The sequence below is a fragment of the Camarhynchus parvulus genome, chromosome 6 (genome assembly GCF_901933205.1).
Source record: "Camarhynchus parvulus chromosome 6, STF_HiC, whole genome shotgun sequence".
NCBI classification, from domain to species: Eukaryota; Metazoa; Chordata; class Aves; order Passeriformes; family Thraupidae; genus Camarhynchus; species Camarhynchus parvulus.
The window spans coordinates 8,877,977-8,900,567 of NC_044576.1; the positions used below are offsets into that span (position 1 = coordinate 8,877,977).

A 22,591-nucleotide genomic window follows, 5' to 3' on the forward strand; every position below is an offset into this window, starting at 1 on the left:
CTATATGTAGCATCTTATCTTTACCACTTCAGTCTCCTGCACGTTCTTGTCCACCATGTAACTGTTGCATGATCAGAAATGAACATTAACTTTCATTTTTACTGTGCAACCTTTAAAATTTTCATGTGCATCCTTCAGCTGATGCAGGTGGCTAACCAAGACACCAGTGCTGCCTTTCTCTCTGACTGCTCAGTCCAAAAAGGGAAAAGCAGTTCTAACATGCAGCAGATTTTCCAACAAGAATTGTAACTTGGAGACACTCAGCTGGGGTCTGTGGATCATCAGCCTGGCTCACAGCTTTGCTTAGGGTGAGCTGGAGCACAGCAATAGCACTGCTTCCTTTTATTCTGCTTCTAAATTGCATTAATGTCAGCAAAATTACCCTAAATACTAATAGCTTCCTAATAGCTCATTTCCATGTAAGCATTTTTGTTGTAGCTGACCCAGAATTTTATATGATTACAAATGAGAGAGAGGGAAGGTAAGAAAATCCTTGAAAGAGTTTATGAAATAAAATTTAATCCACATTCTGAAAAAATGACAACCATTCTAATTAATATCAATTAGATATTTGATTCAGGAACTGAACAGCCCAGACATATTGCTGGGTTTCAGGGACAGCTTCAAACTTAGTTTAATGCCATGTAGAGGAAATATGAATTTTCTTATCATCAATTGTGCACAAATAAAAAAGTAGGTCTAAAAAACAACCCCCTGAAAGTGAAACCTCTGAGTTTGGAAAGCAAACATAGTAGGATATATTGCAATTGTTTTGGTGTGGGCTGCTCACATTCTTAACTACAGTGGCTGAAAAAGAGAGACTTGCTCTTCTACTCCTTTTTGTGGTCCCAAGCTGAAGTGTTAACTAAACCAGCATGATAGTCATCTTCTGTCCTCTCCAGTTAACTGCCTGTCATTTCTTTGTTTGTCTTCTGGTGTCTTTGTTAAAATAACAGAAATATAGCATGGGAGGGAAAAAGGCAAGCAGCCTCAATAGTCTTCTGACCATGGAAAAATTCTCAGCTGCAAATACAGAAAAGTAGAAATAGTCTCACTGGATCAGAGCAGCAGTTAATCTAGCTCAGTGTCCAGTTTCCAATAGTGTAAGTGTCTCATGCCTTCAAGACAAAAAATGTTTGGAAGGCAATTATAAAATAACTTTCACACAACTTTACTCCCAGACACCCTATAAGAATTTCTTTAAAATTCCTTCATTAGTTTTACTTCTTAAAAGGAAATTTTATTTGTAGGCAAATATGCTTATATAAATATAAGTACATGCTGGGATGAAAGTTATAAGTCTGATTATTCCTGCAAATCCACACTATACTACTAGAAAAACAGAACTTTTAATTTCAATAAATATAGACCCTAATAATCTGTATGTTTATATCCCCTTTGAAAAAAGATTGTATATCTGTCAGACTCAGTAGAAGACTATATTGGGTTCTCAATACAGTAAAATACTGATGAACTGAACAGATATATTTATTTTAAAAATAAAGGAGGGTGAACTGATTAAAGAGGATGAACTGATACTTTAAATACTCAGCTGGCATTTGGGAGAGCTTATTTCAGTTCTTTACACTGCTGTGGACTTTCTTTTAGACCATGAACAAATCCATTAAGTTTTAGTCTCTCATTTGTAAAATTAGAAAAATAGTCTTGCTCCACGAGAGTATAGAGAAAAAACTCAATTAGAATATTTGCTTTTTGCTTCAGTACTGAAAGAGTAGTTGAAGGACCATGTGGGCCCTCAGGACACCTCATTTTTTCATGTCACCAGGTCTTCATTGCTCATCATAGGATTCTGTCTTCACATTTTATGGGAATAGAGTAGAGCTTTTCCAGAGAGAGAGTCTAGATCTGTTGCTATCTAAGAAGGTAGATGGAAGGTGCACCACCTCCACATTTCAGCTTGCCTGCTGCATGTATGTGTTTGGGGATCTTTTGCATTTGGTTCCCAAAAATAAGGTAGAATGGGAAAACATTCCAATGTCCCATACATACAGTTCAGATTTAACTTATTTATTGAAAATTCTGAAGATTCTCCAGGCTATTTTTAGGGTCCAATAGCACACACAAGCTTGGCTTGCAAATGAATTTTGATTTCTGTTACTCAAACTATTCTAATTCTTGTTGATGTGTGCAAGGGAAAGACTCTATTTCTGTCATTTCACTCTGCCTTTAGCACCATATCATGTAGCATATTTTATGAGAAGAAAACATTTCATAATTTCTACTGTATAATGTCCTGTGGAATTGGGAAGACAGTATATTGCTTAAATAGGTCTTGTTTGAAATACAGGTCCAACATTTAATGAAATCTGTGGGAGTTGCATTGTTATCTCAGAACAGCCATTGACTGAGGCCCTTCTATCAAAAGCTATTTCAGTGGGGACTAAAAACAACTGCAGACAAGAAAAAATCTCCCACAGTAATTTTAAATCTCTCCCAGATAGCTCAAAACTATTATCCACTGCTGTCAGTTAGTGCAGCAGCCTGTGTAGGCAGAGATACAAACTGCTCATAGTATTCTGAGCCAAATTCTTTCATGTTGTGAAGGTATTGACTTTACTGAGCCTGCCCAAGGGATGTATTTGGCTCAAAAGTAAAGTTATTTCTGCATTTAGTTAGCAAAAAAATGTTTTGATTGTAAAGGCCAGAAATCCAGTCATTGGTTCCTTAAAATGCAAGTATTGCCAGTCAGAGGCACATCTGATCTTGAGCCTTTCTTCTTGGTAGCCAAATGGGAATTGCTCCTATTGACTGGGAAGAGAAATAGGTCCTGGAAGCAAAACCATGAATAAGTGTTACATGCCTTTGAACTCATTTTTCCCTTTACTCTGTGCCTTTTCCTTTGTTTTGTTCTGTGGAAGTACTTTTACTATACTTCTCTCTCTGTTTTAACCTTCACAACTCCCCTGCCATCGTCGCTCTACATTATCCAATATTGTACACTTGGGGGAAAAGCTCTTGTGAAATACCAACCTCAAAGTGACCTTGAGTCAAGTGACTTTTTTTTGCCTTGTTCAGTGTAGCCGCAGCTATTGGAGCAGAAATGTTAGGATCAGATTAATTGTAACAACAGAGGCTTAGCACTGCTTCAGCCTGACCCCAACTCCCTGCCTTTTGGTCTTGGCTGTAATTTCTCGTAGAGCATTTGGCAACACTTGAGATAAATACTGCTGCATTTTGTTTCCAGGCCCTGACTGTGTTCTTTAACATTGTTGCATGATGATGGCTCTTGGTAAATTAACAGTTCCCACACCTGCACAGTCTCTAATCCATCCTCCTGCACCTTGTTTCATAGCTGGCATTGCAGTGAACTCACAGCTTGGTTACCATAAGGACAGTGTTTGGTTTCTCATTGCTTCAGAGTGGTGAGCCATCGACCTCGTTGGGGATTTCTGTTCAAGGCAGGCTCTTCTGACCACAGGAACTTCTTATTCAGACAGATGCATCTGAGGGGCATTTCCCAACTTCTGGGTTTCAAAATCTGGCTTCAATTCATGTATTTTAGGGCTACATTTTAGTTAGAGGTTTTAAAAATTCGTAGAGAACACCCATGCCCAAGCCTTTGCTGAGCTTAACTGGATTGGTTTTTATAACTTTCTTGGAACTGAACTAAAGAAAAAATACGTGACTATACTGATAATAATGTGGAAAATATTAAGAATAGCCTTCCAAACATAGTGTAAGTTAAGGATTGGAGCCCAGCAAATCCATATAAAGAACTGCATGTATTCCTTTTTTGTTTTCAAAGGGTGCTTCAGGAAGAAGGTTCAGTTGGGTAAATGAGGACATTCACTTTGTGGTTTGTAATTTTACATGCCACTTAAGAAAAGTGTTCTCATTTGGCATATTTCATCTTTAAACCTGTTGAAATTTCAGCACAATTCCTTAAGTAGGAAGGGATTCAATCACCCATTAAATTGCTAAATAGTGAGACTATCTACTTAACTAACTGGATTTCAAACTTAGGTGTTAAAGGCTAATGGATTCTATTCTTTATGAAAGTACTTGTGTCTTAACTTCTTACAGATAAACAATTGCTTGCATTTGAAGAGATCAGTTATTTTTTAAGTGTGTATGTGTGTTTACAGAATAGCAGCCCAGTTCTCCATCAGTGAAACTGAGGCTGACTTAATCCTCACCTCAATGAAGGAATGATTTCCAGTTGAAGGAATTGTTTCTAATCCAATTTAGGTTGAGAAAAGTAGTATTTGGGTGGGGCAGAGAATTTTTAAGTGATGCCAGGCATAAGAAATTCTTTTTGTGTAAGTCTTTATTAACCATTTAATTGCTTATGACTTCAAAGTATCAGGTCCATGAAGACTGCCCAGCTCTCATTGTTTTTACTGCTTGGATTTGGCATCCAAGTATGTTCCGCTGGAATATTATTGAATTCTTTTTTAAAAGGAAACTTATTAAAGTCAAAACTATTCCTGAAATTGTATACACACATACAATGTCTTATTTGTAACCATTAATTTTCTTTTTATTTTATTATTGAAACAAAGTTGTTTGCAAGTGATAAGAGATATACAGCAAACTTGTATATCTGGTGGTTTCACCTGGAAAGCTGAAGAGGCTTCCTACAACTATATTTATGAGCAACCACTCTAGGATGCTTTTTGCAACCAAACATTTCTCCCCAATCCATGTTCTTCTTCCCTGGTTGTTTTGGGTGGGGCTTTTTTGCCATCGCTGGCAATCACATTTATTTCATACTGTATCCCCTCCTTTCACAGAGACAAGGAAAACCTTGCAGCAGCATCAGAAAACAGGTAATGTTTGCTGTGTTTGATTTACTTCCTGTTAAGAATGTATCTCCACTTTCTTCATATTGTTCTTACCTCAAAACCAGGAAATTTATACACTGTTTGAGCAGATTATGAAAGTAGAGGCTTCAGCTAAGTGGGTTCATTAGACATTTCTTTCTCATGAACTGTGATGTGGAACAGGTGGGGATTGTGTTTCTCAAAACTTATAAACCTGAAAAATAAGAAGTTTTAAATTAAATATTCTTGAAATGGAATGCTGTCAGTTTGTGATGGAGTTTTAAGAACAATTTCCATTTTAAACTTGATCTAGACTATTCAAGATGTATTTAAAATCTAAATAAGATTATCTTTTTAAGAACATTTGTATGTCAGATCTTGATTGCTACTCAGTGGGTTATGAGGTTCAAAACACTCCCTCTGTAAGTTCTTTCATGTCAAGTTGTTTTCTCACAAAGGATCTCAGAACGTTTTGCAGTTAAATATAGGTATGTGTTGTTTTCAGTTAGTTCATTTATTAAACCTACAAGTACTGATACACAGGTATTTCTTGAGTGAATCTGACAAGTTGTTTAATGGAGCAAAGAAAGGTCTCTTAGTAGTTAGTCATGAAAATAATTTTATACTACTGCTTTTCTCTTTGTTTTTGATTCCTGCCTCAGTGATATGCAACCTCTTTTTTATTTTGGGGGTTTTTTTTAAGACTGCTAATATTTGAGCAAAGGTTGCATAGTTAATATCTGAGTGCAAGCATTATTTGTTAATAATGACACAAGTAATGTCAACTGGCACTTGAACAGTTGGGAAAATTGATTTTTATTTTTAAATTAATAATTTAAAAAAGAAAGAAATAAACCCCTTGATTCCTGACTATAAATTAAATTGTAAAGAGCAAGCAATGCATGTTAGAATTTCACCTGCAGTTTCATTTGTGTAAAACCAATTTATAGGACTATGCAGCTGCTTCACTGAAATCTCCTTTTCTTTTAACTATTATTTTATTTTGCCAGGAACAATTTCTGATATATGACTGGTGTTATTGTCCTCCTATGTTGCCTTAATCTTGTGTGATCTATCATACCACACCCTTTCTCCATCTCCATTACCATCACAGCTCTGCTTATTTTGATATTCATAGCAATATGATTTCCAGATTTAACACAAGGTACCTTTTTTAATTTGTCAAGCCTTTCCTGGTCTTAAGCAGTAATTAACCAATGAACTATCAAGATTACTTCATCTGCATTGTCATTATGATCTCCAGCTCCATCTGTGGCTGGAGTTCTGTCTGTTCCTAAAACCCCTGCTATTACCTAGGAATTGCCTCGTTTACAAACGCCCTTGTAATCTCTGTCACCCAGGCCTACAGGTACCGCGCATGCGCCCCAGTATGTGACCTCAAGTATTTGGCACCCTCCTAAGTCATCCACCAGGGATGCCAACACTGCCAATGCTCAGCCAGTGGCCTCCAAGGGCTCTGTGAGGCTTGGAGCAGGTACAAGCCAGGGGGAGGCCAGTGTTGGCCAGAAAGCCCCTCTTGCTTCATCCAGTAACCAAAGGTACACTGTGCTGTGTAACTGCATCACTGACCCGGTTTGGAGCTTTGCCATGGTTTGGTAATAACAACCTCTAACTCCTTCAGATGGAAATGCCCATTGCCTCAAAGCCAAGGTTCCAGTTCTTCCAATTCCAGCAGCTTCTGGTTCATGTGGGTGTTACATTTTCAGTGGCTCTCATAGGATCACACCTACAATTCAGAGACAAGTCATTAAGCATCTTCAGCAGAGAAGCAGCAGCTGATATTTCTGTATTTTCAGTGGTTTCCACAAACATTCCCATATTCAAATATTAAATCCTTACGCATTACAGTTTTCTCTAAATACTTTCTCTGGCACTTTTTTCCTACAAATGATGCAATAACAGATTTTTTTTCATATCCATTTTAGTTTTGGTTTTCTATATTTTTGATTCTTTGCAAGTGATCTGTTGGAGGATTAAAAACACAAAAACAATTCATGCATTACATAAAGGAGACTAAGTGCTGTTTTAATCATCCACTCCTTGTTATTGGGATAGAAAGTCTCAGAATTTAGGACTTCACCAAGAGAAAAAAGTATAGATTATACTTATATTTTAAATGTTAGAGTGCATTTGTTGCTGTGTTCTCATTATGGTTGTTAACCATTATTATCTTCTTAACCTCTACTGATCTGTGTTCCTTTTCATGAGTGAAAATCAGCTGAGAAGAGATGTGTGTTTGTTTTCATCCACCTAACTTACTTTTATGTTTGTTACCGCAAATATGAAGATGTTTGATTTTTTCAATGTCTTTTAAAATACAAAGTACTGTAAAAATTTAAGGTCTACAAAATTATTGTATTTAAAAACCGACCAACCAACCAAAAAACACTCTATAATATGTCATAATGAAGTTGTTGCATTAGATGATCTTTTTTATAAAGCAGCACTCACATTTACCAATTCTTGAAATTCTTCTGTTGTTGAATAACTAAAATAAAAAATCAGACTGAAAAACTAGAAAGGAGGAGGAAAAAAACCCAGTTTGGCTATAGTATTTGACAATATAGATAAAATTATGTAAAATTTATAGTTGCTCAATTACAACCAGTCAAGTCAGTCTTGAGCTCTTTCTATAATCTGGTTTTGAGAATGTTATCAACTGCATATAATTTATGTAACCAAACCACTCTGATTTTTATGGTTCTATCCACTTCATTTCTATTTATTCCAGTTCCTTGTAATATATGTAATAGGTATTATGTAATATAATTAACATATTCTACCATGAAGGAAGGTAAACAAGCCTCTAACATTTTAATCACAAAAAAAGAAATATTACAAATACTATGCAAGATAAAATTTGTTTGTATTTCTTTTAAACTTTAAAAGGTATTCTAGTGTATTTGGTTTTATGTTATGTGTATGGGTTCATTCTGTATAAATCTGTCTCCACATAGGTCCATGTCCACACATATGGATTGGTTTTTTTACCTTTATTTTCAGTATTTATCACTGAATATGTATTTTGGTTATTTTGTAGATTGTTATAATTAAATTGCAATTAATTAAGTTCACTGTTCTCTTCAAGGTATGAAGTCTTGAGTCTTCTGAAATTTGTAGTAAATTCCCTTTCACATCAGTGCAAATAGACAAAATGGGTGAAATCCTAGTTTGTGTCTTTTAACACATACATTGTTTTTAATACATACATTAAGTTCCATTTTTATGTACAGCATAGTTTCAATCCTTTCCTCTTTGCCAAATCAAAGATATGTAAGTTAAGTATGTAAGATGAAAACTGTGACTCCACAGCTTTTAATGGGGTAATTCTGGTACCCACTGTGGCACAGGGAAAATTTCACAGTGTTGAAATTCAGTACCAGATTAGCTGTGATGGATAGTACACAGCTACTCTGTTACACAGGCTGTGAAATTGATAGTCTGCTAGTTAATTGGAAGAATTTACATCATGAAATGCATCACGATGGAAGAAATCATCTGATTCTCAAATGCATATTACTATGGAAGAACTTCTGCAAAACTGTTACAAAACTTGGTATAAGGATTTGAAAGCCAGAATTGCAAACTGGATGATTATTTTCAGGAACTTACTTGTTATCTGCATAATTGTAGATGAATCTCCATAAGGGAGAAAATACTGATTTCCTGCTGTTGTTGAGGGCTGCATTCAACTTTGAGGTTTGTGGGTATAACAACCAGCTTCTGTTTCAGCTAATCAAGCAAAATATTCAGCTGAATTAAGACATCATCATGTAGACATTGAACCCTAGAAGAGGAGGAGAAGGACAGGGGAAACAGGACAGTCCCTTGTAGAACAAGGGGTATCCCAAATTCAGAAGTACCAAACACTTGTTCTAGTTCCTGAGGAATATAACTTGTGAAATCAGTACTTCTGAGAGAAGCAAAAGAAAATATGAGATAATTTGTAAATCTGCTCAGGAAAAAAAACTGAGAGAGAGAGAGTTGGAGGGCAAAGGTTGGCTGAAGAAACAGCTGTGGAGCTTTAAGGTTTCTTTTGTTATTTGATACTTGCTGTGCTCAGGAAGGAGCATTTTGGGCATTGGTACCTTGAGCAAGATAATTACTGAATACCAGCACCCTGATAGGAGTAATTTGTAAGAGCACAGAGATGTGACAATATGCTTATGACTTAGGTCTAAACAAGTAGATGTATATCCATTATGTTTCTAGGCCACTGCCCATGGACAGGACAACTATGTACAGTGATGCCCTGATTTAAAAAAAACCTGCTAACTTTGTTCCATTTGTCTGTCTGTAAGAGATGAGTAATTCTCAAATTTGAGAGAGGTGATGGAAGACATTAATAGATCAACAGGTTACTTAAATGGTCACAGGATACAAGACTAGATTATCATCATTCATTTCAATAAATTTGATGGAATTTATATGAGCTCACAAGACTGTGACAGGCTCTTCACAGCCATTTCAGTCCTGGGTGCCACATTTCCTACCACTGGCATCAGTGGGAGCACTGAAGTGCTCTTTAACAACTGGGGTAAATTTCAGTCAAGCAGGACCAACACTGCATTGCAGTCTGAACTGCACAATGGAAAAGGCTGAACAAATGTCTTTTTTTTCTTTGCATAATTGTGCTTTTCCCTCAGTAACCCAGCCAGCTACTATGTTTGCAGCTGCAGGTTCAAACATAGTAGGTTTTATGCTCTCCATGTAAATGCACGCCTTCTTAAGATGCTTCTTGTTTTATTTAATTGAACTCTAATTAGTACCCCTGTTGAGCATGCCCCGGTGGCTCCCAGTTCTGCTGCTCCTGCACCACATGCTTCAGCACCTCAGCCTGCTCCTGCTGCTCCAAACACAGCCAGCCTGATGGCAGCACCAGCCACCACCTCAGTAGTGCAAGAGGCTTTCTCATCCTCCTTCCAAAGGTAATGCTCCATTGCATTATACCCCTCTGGCTTTGGAAATGCTGCATACACATTCTTAGCTTAAGAATGTAGTATGAAAAGCTGTAACCTGGTTTATATGCTTTTATATATTTTGGGAGGGTGGGTTTTTTAGGAGGGTTTTTTTTTTTGGATGTGGGGGGTTTTTTTTCAGTTTTGTGATATGTTGTTCATGTTTGCATAGAATTTGCAAAATAAAACTGCCCTAAAAATAACTTCATTTTCAGAAAGCAAGTCTGGGATTAAAATTAGAAATGTTTTTACACTATTTATAATAAAACCAAAACAACTCTTCATCTTAGTTGCAGTGAATGAAGATTCTTTTAATAGTGTTTCTGCAGTAGGACAAGAAATGGAAAATCAGAAAATGTCATTTACTCACATGATTGAGCTTACTGTGTCACAGCAGATACCAGTAAAACAGGGTGGACGCTTGATGATTGACTTGCTCTGTAAGTTAAATCAATTCATTTTTATTAGATTTATCTGATCTTTTTTTCCTAATGAGAATTAGCCTTTGAGCTGAAGTAAGTTTCAAGGAGATGCATTCCTAACACGTGTAGCACAGTGGGAGTTACAGTTGTCTATGAAAAACTGTCAGACAGCTTGTGAGGAAATGTGTGGGATTTCTGCAGCTGTCACATTACAGTCATTTTGGAGATAGTAAGAGTGAGTTTTTTGGTACATAATATTCTTTTATCTTTGGGGTTTGCTACATGAATATTTTGAAAATATGTTTATTTTAACATGCTTTTAAAATCCAAGGAAAAACACACTTCCAGTAATATAAACCACTTATAATTGAGACCTCAGAGGTATCATATTTTAGGTATATATAAATTGAATTGGAAATGTTCTCTTGACTCTACATCTTAATTAATTTGTCCTAGTTGACTTGCATTATGTGTATATACCAACTAATTAGTTTTTCACTTTAGTCAGTTTTTACCTAGCCATGACCTACCAGAATGCAGTGGTTTTATTACAGACAGCAAAGGAAGTTTGAATAAGATCTTATGCTCAAATTCAGAACTGGACTGAGAGGCACATAAAATCATGATAGGGTTTAAATAATTTTTATCCCTCAGTTGAAACCATACCATGAAGAAAATGTACCTAGTATCTGCTTCAGACAAAAAAAGCCTCTACAAAACTAATAATTCCAATTACTTCTGGTTTTGATAGGCCAATCTTCTGTCTGGGACTGTGCACAGTAAAATGTTTCTCTTGTATTTAGACTCAAACATCTTCAGATCTTTCAGATAAAAGCATGTATCATTGACAAAAGTCCTGTCCTGTAATATTGTCTTTCTTAATTATTGATAGAGTCTGGTTTTAAAATGTTTCCATAATGTGTGCATTTTGCCTTGTGTTCTGTAGGAATGTGCTTGGTTGTGCTATTCTGTAAGTCTGCAGATGTGTGCTACAGAAAACCTGTTCCTGGTAACCATGCAGCAGTCTTCCTCTATCTGAATGCTGCCAGAGCTTGGTTCTGATGCCATGATTTGTGCCCCTGTTAAATCATTTTGTTCATGCCTTCATGCTTTTATGTGTCTTCTGCAGAGTTCTTGCAGCCCCCAGCTCTCTTTCCCAGCCTAAGCCTTTCCATGGGCCCAAGAACATGTCATTAGCAGCTTCCACTATTTCATCTGCTATCTCATCTCAGTCTAGGTATATCTGAAAAGCTCTCTTCTTTTAACCTAATTTGTTTTGATTTTGTATTATGCTCTCTGACATGAGGTTTTCAGTTTCTGAAGGGATTGAATTGGGAGAGAAAAAGAACAATGTGTTTAAAAGAACAGCCCCTTTCTTATTTTCTGCATGACAGCCCAGCTAGGAAACAGCTATGTTTTAGATGTAGGATGTGTGACCACAAGGTCCTCTTGGAACAGAGGTTGGTTGGTTTGTACTGCTTTTGCCATCCTGAAATGAAAATAATTGTCTAGAAACACTGGATGAGAATCATGGACCTTTTTTTTTCTTGGTGAAAACACAGAATCACAGGAATCTTTTATCACTAGAAAGAGAGAATGCTGCTGTACTCTCACTTCCAAGCCTTTTCACTGCTTTCATAACACTTTGACAACTAACAGAGAAAAGCAGGTGATTTTAAGACTCATTTGAACACAATTTAAACAGTCTTAAGTAATAATAAAATATTAAATCAGCAATACATTTGAGATTGTAATTATCCATGTGTGTCTTATCTTTATATAAAAAAATAGTTAGGAATCACCCAAAGGTAATGTTTGAAATTGACAAAGGGCGCAAGTTTGAAGGTTTGAGCTTTAAGAAGTCAAGAAGTATAATGGTCTTTCTCAACTGAATTGCAGAACAGTTAAGTGCTTGGCACAGGAAGTATTCAGTAGCAGTTTGGTTGGCTTTACATCACTGAAACCAATGCAAAAATGAAATAGCTACAGAACAAAACATCAGAAGAGTTTTCAGTTTTAGGATGTGAACATGTCTGTTTCCAGCCATGGAACTTCCATAGGGGAAGTAACCCCAGTATGGAATTGATAAAACATAAGGAGTAAAACTGACTGCTGATGAGTGGAAGTACACCAATTGTAGCTTTAGTTTCCAGAAGCCCCTTCTACTCAGGTAAGGTTTCTTGCTTTCCAAGCAATAATAACTGTTTATATTTGGGTTTGCTTAAACACTGGCATGCAAAACCTATTTTTTCTCCTGAGCTGGAGAAAAGTACTTTATTTTAGAGATTCTTTCAGCTGAAGACTGAAATCAGTCAGAAGATGAAATTAAATGGAAGCTTTGGTAGCTACTCTGTCCAGACAGAGCACATCTATTCATGTTTCACCAGTCTACGTCTTAGGATCCATCTAAATCTTTCCTAAGAGCTTGTTTTCATTCCTGCCTTGGAAATCATGGAATCATAGAATGGATCAATGGATCAGCCCAAGGGAATCATTGGGCTGGGAGGGATCTTAAAGATTATCTAGTTCCATGGGTAGGGACAAATTAAGCAACAATTTTGCATAATTTACATATAAACAACTAATAAATTAGTATAAAGATAACCAGTACTTGCTGACACCACTTGCATGTCTTTCTTAGAGCTAATGTAATGCTGTTTTTTGATTGAGCTTTCTTCCATTTCCCTTCAATTTCATATGCATTTAATGGGAGAAGGGAAGCAGTGTGAGGCCTTGAAACCATATGAATTCATTTGTAGTTATGTACCAACATGGACTAATCAGTGTGAAACAAAATTTTAAAGAGGATAAAAAGAAAGATGACATTGAAATATTGAGGCATTTGAATTGAAAGTAAATTAGTGAATTAGATTGCCATGGACCATTGCTGCTTTTCCTGCCCCTTTGAAAGGAAGTGACTTGTCTGGGGAGGGGAGGCTGTGTCTCCACTCTTGAAGGTTTTCAAGACATCACTGGCTAGAACATGGAGCAACCTGGTCTGACCTCAGAGCTGTCCTTGCTTTCAGCAGGTTAGATCAGATTCTTCCTGAGGCCTCTTCCAACCTCAAAGAGTCTGTGAGTCTATGAAAAACATCTGTCCATTTCAAAAAGAAATGTTCTAATCAGACTCCTAAACCATCTTGCTGGCACTTGGCCACATATAAAAGATGTACAGCATATCAATTTTATACACTGCTGCTTTGTCAGTGGATGACACAAGTGTGATGCTGTCATCTGCTTCCCTGTTACCAACAGGCAAATGTTATTGTCTTGGCTTCAGAAAGTCTTGGCACATAAGGGCAAATCAAAGACTTGTAGGACCTGTAAAAATTTGGTTCCCTGATAATGAAGTACAAGAAGTGAACTCTCGTTGGTTGGTTGGTTGGTTGGTTTTGGATGGCTGTCTTGCAGCTGGAATAGGTTCTTTATCTTGGTGCATTTCTTCCATGTATGTTTTAAAAAGTGTTGTGTATTATGGCTAGTGTATTCAAATGTACAGGACTAAAAATGGCCTCCAAATTGATTTATAATTCACATTTTTGAGCATCTGGTAGTTTTCATTTAGAAATCAAGTAATGCTTTAGCATGCCAAAATACAGACTTAAAAATACAGTTTTAGCTTGACAAATACCAGAAGAGTATTGAGCAATTAATATAATTTTACTTAAAAAAAAATAATTACACCACTGTTTTACAGGATGGGGGTGGCCTCAGGTAGATGAGGCTGAGATTTTATCACCATTATTCCAGTGTTTGGTGGGTTTTTCCCTTTTAGATTCTTTAAAAACATCCACCAAGAAAAGGCGGGAGGCTTTCTTGATCAATATCCTTAACTATTTAAATCTGATTTTAAACTTTAGTAGATCCTGTTCTATAGTGACTTAGCTTTTGTGAGCATATGCATAACACTTAACATGAGTGAAATCTTTATAATGTTCCTGAAGAGGAGTGTTTGAAGTAAATCACTAATCTTTAACAGACTGTGTTACTCTTTTACATCTGCAGTGAAATCTGACTTAGTGTTATCTGTTCCACTTACAATCTTACTCAAAAGAAGCAAGCACAGCAGGAGAGTTTTGAATAAGCGTGAAGCTCTTCGGGGATGGGTTATTCCATCCAGAGGGTTGAAGCAGGGTGCCCCATACAACAGCACTCTGGGAACACAAAACCAGGAGAAACAATTATGGTTCTAAAAGTCAAGTGTAGCTTCTGATCCAGAGATTTTAATCCAAGCGCTGTGTCCATGGTAAAGGGAAGAAGAAATCTTCTCCAGACGTTAGGAAAATATCTGGCGTAAGGCAGACTCCTGGTGGTTCTGGGAAATGTGGGCTGTGCCCCTGTGGGGCGGGATTGATGCTCTGTAGCCCTGCACTGCCCTGCAGGAGCTCTGTTCATTCTGAATCCTCTTGTTTCTCAGATCATACGTTGTGCAGGCTTTCAAGTACTTCCTGTATTTGCATAAGTGACTCATTTGTGTTCTGAAATTACTCTGTTTCCCCAAGGAAAAAAAAAAATCTACCTGTTTACCTAAGACTGTAGCAATGGAAAGGTCCTGCAAGACAAAAGTTGAACATGGTGGGTGAATGTTTCTGCTTCAACTATGCCAGCCTGTCCTTTCCATGGGGTTGTCCAAGCTGCCTCACAGGCTGGGGCACTTCCCTGATCTTTGGCCTTTGGTTCATTCAAGGTTTGCTTTTCAGATTCGATGCAGTGTAAACATGACACTGAGAAAAATCCCTTGTATTTTTTTCTGCTCACAAAAATAATTGGAGTTCCACAATCAAATAGCAAGATCAGATAAGAGTGCCTTATGGAGCTCTCAGCTCATTGACTTATGTTATCACTCGTCAGGTGTCACTGTGATTCCCAGTTTAAATAAGAAAACAAAATTTAATGTAATACTCATGTAATTATAAATATGCACATGTTGTTTACTTCAGCATTTAAGAGCTCTTCTTACTCATAGGAAATTCATGGTAGGGCAAGATATCCCAGTCTTTTGTGTATATTTTTTCAAATACCACTTTTGTCTCATTTTAGTTTCAACCGGCATTCTTCCACCTCCATCAGCTACCAGTCAAAGCAGAGGTATCAAACTGTTTTGTGCAGCTATTCTACCTTAAAAGCACTTAACAAACCAGTTTATTGCTACTAGTAGGCATCTAGTGAAGCGTTAACATAAAAATGATCTGCTTAGAAATATTTACTCTTTCTGACAACTAATTAGTTTTCAGAGCCAGTATTTAATTTGCTGCCTGTCACATGCCATTGACTGCTACAGATAAATTCAATGAGGTTGCTTTCACTGCTTTTTGAGATGCCAGTGCTTCTTGATCCATTAAAGCATCTTCGGTGCTTACAACATCTTTTTATTCTTTCTTAATTTCCTTCTTTCTTGTTTCTTTTTTTCTTTTGGTTCTTTTAATCACATGCCATTTCCTTTTCTTCAGAAATTTTGATAAATCTTTTCTTTCACTAAACCCTTTAATGATGCCGTATAACACTTTATTTCTCTTTGATAAGCTTTCTTATCTTTCTTACTGTATTTAATATGCATCATACACATGTAAAAGGGTTAAAAGGATTCAGTACTACTTTTTATTTTGCTTTGATTTTGGTACTATAAACGGGGGGGGGGTGTGCTGAATTTTGAATAACCATTTTTCTTCATGACAGTTTAAGAATTACTAATCTGGTTCAGAACTTCTTTGTTTATGTTGTGCATTAAGGGAGATTCAAGTGAGTCTTTCTAACCATTAAATCTGTGCACTTGGGAGTAGACTTTCCTGACTGGATGACATTTTCAGATTCAGGCTGTGCAGCACATCATTTTAAAATCTTTTAACCCACATTGTAAATATTGGGCACTGAGCTGTGTAGTTTACCCTGAGTAGCAGATTTTAAAGCAAGAACAAGTATTTAGCTGGTGTGTTTAGTTGATGGCATTTTGAGAGCCGTGGATGAAGCCAGAGTGCCCACAGTGTCAGCAATGGCCTCTGTCCAGTGATCCCAAGCACAGTGCCTTCTGAGGCATCACACAGGAGGTCTCATCAGGAAATAGACAGTAAGAATGGAACCCAGAAAGTTTGAGAGTGCTTAGAACAGCTTTGGCAGTTACAAAAGTACAGCAGGGTTCACAACAGAATTTACAGTGAATACAAACCCACTAAAATAGTTTATCTTGGAGAGTTGTGTTCACTCACGGTATAGTGGACCCAAATGCAGGCCTAAGCCCTAGACTAGGTACAGAAATAATTAGCTACAGCCATTGTAGCAATAGCTAAGTTTCTAGGTCTTGCTACATAGACAAAATAAAGTAGCCTGAGGCAGCAATGCTATGCAAACTAAGTCTATAGTAGAAACGCTGTCAGAGCAGCAAAAAGCTACATTGAGGACAGGTTTATTTTGTTCAGAATTAAAAACTGAACATTTCCATTCCTCAGAATGTTTCTTACCTGTACTGGAAGAAATCTGCTGGGTTTGCCATGTAAGATTGTTATGTGTTTTCTCCAGATGACATCTGTTTCCACTGTTAAAGAAAGTGGAAAGAAAGTAAAGTCAAGATGTACCAATAGTCTGGGAAAGATGGATGCTTCTTTTCATATGCTGACAAATGTTTTCCTACAGACAAACCTACTTTGGAAATAACTCATTAGCTGTCAGCACAAATAGATAGGGATCTACTTCATAGGGGGAGTGACACTGAAGGGAAAAAACAAGAAAAACTGTTTTCAGGGTGAGTAACAAGGATGTTCTGTAATGAGTAGGTTTTTCCTACTGCACACATCTCATTATCTGTTGCTTCCCTTCCTTGTACTTCTTTATTCTCTGTTGTTTTCACTGTGATGCTCTTTTAGCAGTCTGTGAAGCACAGGCACTACAAACAGAATCATCCCAAGTAACTGGCAGATAGAAGAGGCATATTTTTTAATCTGTTACTGTAATCAAACTAAGAATCACCATCAAAGCCGTAAGATAGAGAAAAACTCTTTCTTACTGATTTTTGGAATCCGGAGCAAATATTTTTATTCTAGGACTTCAAGAAAGTGCATCATAATATTGCATATAGTATGATTTTTTTTATGAAGGATGAATCTGAACAATAGGAAAATTAATGTAATTTTTTCAGTCTAAATAGGGAAAAGGGTTACTTTCAGAAAAATTTTTAAAGATTACGACAATATTTTTGAAAAGACTGTAACAGTATATAAATACTAATTAGCATTTGTAATAGTAGTAATTATGCTGAGCAAGTATATTTTTAAGTCCACATGTAACTCATTGATTTATCTTAGACAAGACCAGGCCTTTTTGTTTGCAGAGGAACAGAAAACACAAACTTTGTATGCAGCTTTGTCTGAACCCTTGTTACTGAGAGTTTCAAATTTATCATATTCCCTCAGCAAGCTATTTTCTGTGATGACAACAGCAAACTTGCCATTACTTAAAATCCTTATTTGACTAATTTTTCTTTCCAAAGAATTGTCCAAGCCTTCCTTAGCAGTGACAAAGACTGATGAATCTCCCAGCATTCTCCCTTGGAGTGCTCTGGATGCTGCCAGATCTGTTACTTCATGATCAGTAACTTCTGCTGTTTATAAAGTTGTTCACACCTACATTTTGCTTTTAGAAACACAACCCAGTCATATACATCAATGCCAATTTCTGGAGGCTACAGTGAAAGTCCTGCTCCTTCTGCTGCTTCAAAAATGAGAGTTGTTACTACTGCCAGCATAAAGCCCTCTGTCTACCAGCCAGGTAAGGAGCCCTCAAAGTACTGAAAAGATTCAGAAAAAAATGCTCACACATTTCTTTTGGAAAAAGAAAATGTAGAAAGCACACATTTTGTACAGAGACATACCAGAAAGTATTTATACATGTGGGGTCTAAATGTTGCTAGTTTTGCCTCAGATTATCTGAAGATTGAGGATTATGTTGTATTTGTATTCTACTTCAGAGTTAAAATGTGAAACAAGCAGAGGGTAAAATAAAAGCAAGGGAAAATTCTAATAAAAATGTGTAGCCTGATTTTTCAGAAGAAATAAATTTGAAAAATAACACAGTGCATCCAATTAGGAGCCAAGTGACACTACAGAATTGAGAAAATGGCTAAGAAAAAGAATGCACAGTTCGGGAAGGTGGTAAAATAAGTGGAGTTTGCTTGAGTATGTTATACTTGCAAAATAGGTAAGACCATATATTGAATTTCTCAAACTTAGGCTTATATTTGAAATAAAGAATGAGGTATTTAAGCACCTCATAATGCTATTCCTTTTCCCAGAGACAGTAACTTAAGGAATATATTTGGTTATTCATTCATTTGGAAAATATGCTCCTTGATATTATTTACATTCCCTTGGTATTAATGTATTACAAATGGACTGAGCTTCTAAAATCATTGATGACCAAAATGTGAACCTTCAAACTGAATGAATTAAATGAGACAGCAATATAAGTCTAAAGGCAGTTCTGTTTCAAATTAAGGTTTTTCTTATCTTAGTAAGAGAATTAAAAAGTTGATTTATATCTTTACAGTCAAATAAACATGAAAAGGCCAACAATTATAACAGTCTTAAGCTCTGTCTTCTGTAAGGTTCTATTTCTGGATCTACTGAAATTAAATGTAGGAATTTTAGTTAGACATAAAGCAGACAGACAAATCAATTGATCTTTATATTTGAAACATAAAGGTAGAAAAAGTCAAGTCAGAGCTCTCATGAGCTATTTAAGGGTCTCAAAGTAAATAAACCTTCAGCTCCTCCTCACTTGCTTTTGGTTAAGTGCATCAGTGTATACCAGGTTCTCACTCAAGGCAAATGCTATTATTTTTGACTTGAAAAGATGAGGACAGCAGATGTATTTCTATCATGCAGAAGAGAGCAAACTCTGGCAAGTCAAAATATCTCCTAAATACACTGGCTGATGTTAAGCCCTGTGCTCATCTGGGGAAGTATAAACTCCAGTTTGATGTGCAAACCTGCCACAGAAATATATCTGCAGCTGTTTCCAGATATTGGCTGGATCTGATAAAGTCAAAGCTGGCTGTTGAATTCTACTTGGAATAAGGGAAAAGGCTTTTGTTTTCTCCTGGCTTGGGCATCTTCTTTGCACTTCCTTACATTGCTAGCGTTCCTTTGCAATTCCTTATGTTGCTGCTTTTGAGCCTCATTGCCTCTCAATAAAGGCTTAAATAGTTGGCAGAGAAAGAAAAGTCCTCCTGTACTGTTCAGGAGTTTGAAATATCCAGTAAGGGATTCTAAAATGCCTTCATAATTGAACCCTGAATGACTCAGGTACAAGAGAGGTTCCAGGCAGAGATTTCAGGGAAGATGGTTGGCTCTTGTGTTGGTATTTTATAAGTGTTATATATTTGATGTAGTAGCACTTCAGAGTGGTTTTGGAGCATGAGCTGTCCTCAGAGACAGTTGCAGAGCAAATGGGAAATTGCCACTTGGGAAGAAATGGAGGAAATAGCATTTCCTGCCACAGATGGGAGAATCAATAGTACTTAGAAACAAACCACCAAGACAGAAAACTTCCTCATCCAACATTGTCAATGACTGGCTTCCCTTGCAAATGTGGGGCAGCAACTTCCAGATTAAAACACCAACTAACAGGCTCATATATTCAATATAGAGACTCCTGAATCAGTCACTGAGAGGATTTACAAGGCTATTTTAATGTCTGATTGAAAATAAAACCCAAACAAACTGAAACAAATCTCAAAATGAAACTGCTTTGTTGAGTATCTGGCTCAGATGGGATTTATCAGGCAGTCTGCACTTTCCCTAACCTAATTCAGGAAATTTTCTGCTGCTAAAGGTCTTTTGTTTTTTCCAGTAGAGTAAGCTGGGAACTCTGAAAACTTCTCCCTAAATTTCATACCCCGTGTTTTAAAGGCTTCTCTTTTGAGCAAGGCCCACTAGATGGCAGAACATACCTGGGTATCCCTTTCCCGCAGGCATTCCCAGACCAGCATAGCCTTTCACGTATCCCAAGCAGCTCCTGCTCCACTTCTGTACCACGAAGTAACACGATGCCTAAATGTAAGAAAGCAGATCTTTCCTTTTAAATCCCTGCGTCCAGCTGGGCCTACTTGTGTATGCAAATCAGTCAAGTGTAAAGGCCTGATCTGCTCTTTGAGGAATTGCTAGAGAGATTCCCGCAGTTCTTAATGAACTTTATAATGAATCCTAAGCACCTTCAGTACTACAACAGCAGCTTCCACACCATTATTTCATTTATAGTTCCCATAAATAAGAATAGTGTCTCCTTATAAAACATCATCTGCTCTGTCATCTACTCTGTACTGTAGCAGTATATGGGAAAACTTAGGGATTCAAGGATGTGGCCACTAAGTGTAGAACAAACCATATCAATTGTGGTTATTAATTTATTTTGTTACTGATAATAATAAAGAGTAACACTTGTGTCATCTACTTACAAAGGGAAGAAAAGAAAAAATGTTCTCACAGTGCAAGTCTGTACGACAAAAGCATTTGAGACTCTAAATCTTTGCTTTACTGCATGAGTCCTGGTAATGTGCCTTTGTCTGGAGAAAAAATGGCCATAGGCCATAAATGAAGAGCTGAGGGGAAGAATTCCAGCTTCCCCAGACTCAAGGAATTGGCTTGTTCCTACTCCTGTTAAGAGAGACCTCTTCTCCTGCCATTCTCTCAGGACAACAATAATACCATTCATTCTTTCCTATTCTAAGAGAACATGAGGACTGAGAGAAGCAAGGTGATAGAGGCTAAGTTGCTGAATTATTTGAAGTATTCATTTTTTAACAGTTAATGTTCAACTCATAAAATACTGGTATTTTGAGAATATATTCTCTGATATACTGAATCTTAGTACTTTTTTAGCAGCAAACAACCCCTTTTTTCTCTCCTGATTAGTGTTGGAAGACTTTTTGAAATACATAAATGTTCAAAGTGAATATGTATGACAGTAGCTACTAAGACAAAAGAATTGTTCATATAAGCTTAGGGATGTACTTCTAAGAAAATAAGAATTCCCTTTTAATAACAATTGTCAAAATCTCAGAGTTAGTGAAATCTTTCTCATGTGTTGCAGTGATACTATTTTGAAGCAATAGTAATTGCAGCTTGTTCACAGGAGGAAAATGTATTGTAATAAATCAGGCCTGTAAAATTAAATTTTAACAGCTGAAAAGAGAACTCGGAGCAGATGCAAACATCCAGCAATTGTCATTTTGCACTAATTGCTCTGATACTTTATTTTAGTAGCTGGAAAAAATCCTATTTTGTTGTTTTATTTTACTTCTTTTTTTTCTGTTTCTTTATTTTACTGCAGCAAATAGAAAAGAAAGAGTGAAAAGAAGTAGAAGGTAGAGAGAATGTAATGATGTGAGCTGAAGTCACCTTGTTTAATTAGCCTCATAGGTGGGAGCCTTATGAACTCATCAATTAGAGATTAAATATTAACTTCTAATTTTGCCTATCTTAATACCATAATACATAAATAGCAAGAGCCTCAGGATCTAAAGAGATTGCATATAAACTCTGTTCTGAAATCTTTAAATACTGTTTACCATTTCCAAGTTAAAAAAAAAGAAGCCTCAAGCTAAGGTGGGATACAGTTTCATGAAGGAGAAACATTGCTGATGCTGTACCATAAGAAATTTTTATCAAGAAAATGCACTAGATTCAACTCTGACCTCAATAAAAAGATCCCAAGGGTGATCACAGTGCATTGATATATATGCAATTTAAGCAATTGCAAATTGCCAATAATCATTGGAAGTTATTATGTGGCAGGGTGTGGGCTGAAGAAGCAGTGTTAAGTTGAACATAAATTTCTCACCACTTAATTATTCAGAAAGATCTATGTTACTTTCAGAACCCTCTTGGCTGAAATACCTTTCTGCCTGCAAGGCCCTTGGACCTGTGCATGTTGTATTTGGTTGTGATTTTCTTGGTGCTGGGATCTACTGTGTGGAATGCTTGCCCAGACTGCTGGAGAGCTGGCTTCTGTTCCCAAGCCTGTGCTCTCTCATTTGGGCAAAACACTTCAGCTCTCCAAGCTTCTTTTCAATCATTTGCTTTGTTTTCCTTGCAAAGGGAAACTGCTTTTAGTGCTCCTGTACTTGGCAAAGTGAGGCTGTTTCTTGGGCAGTAACTTCAGTTCTACATAATGCAAGATCTGGCATTTTGAAAGGAGCAGGATAATGGGAAAACTTGTCAGTATGTGCAGGCCCTGGCTCCTGCTTATTTTAATGTGATAAAACTGCACCCAAGATTAGAGCCTGGTGCACACAAACACAGAGACAGACTGCACTGAGGGTTTTATGTGCTAGTCAAAGGGTGGAAGAGAGAAAGGATAATATTCTGGTTTACACACAGGAACTGAGGCCCAGACACTCTTTGCTTTGCTTGAAGTT

At 36.9% G+C, this 22,591-nt stretch overlaps 1 protein-coding gene across 3 annotated transcripts in view; it reads left to right on the top strand.

Annotated features, from left to right (window-relative positions):
• The window catches only part of LDB3 (LIM domain binding 3), a 107,054-nt gene that overhangs the window by 73,232 nt on the left and 11,231 nt on the right, over positions 1 to 22,591 (top strand). For 2 of the 3 annotated variants that reach the window (XM_030951395.1, XM_030951394.1), the window contains 3 exons: positions 4,755 to 4,790; positions 9,572 to 9,733; positions 17,816 to 17,943. In XM_030951395.1, coding sequence (XP_030807255.1) covers positions 4,755 to 4,790; positions 9,572 to 9,733; positions 17,816 to 17,943 — 326 coding nt within the window. Of the gene's footprint in view, positions 1 to 4,754; positions 4,791 to 6,145; positions 6,344 to 9,571; positions 9,734 to 11,314; positions 11,423 to 17,815; positions 17,944 to 22,591 lie in introns of all 3 variants that reach the window. The other variant, XM_030951397.1, reaches the window with a different exon arrangement.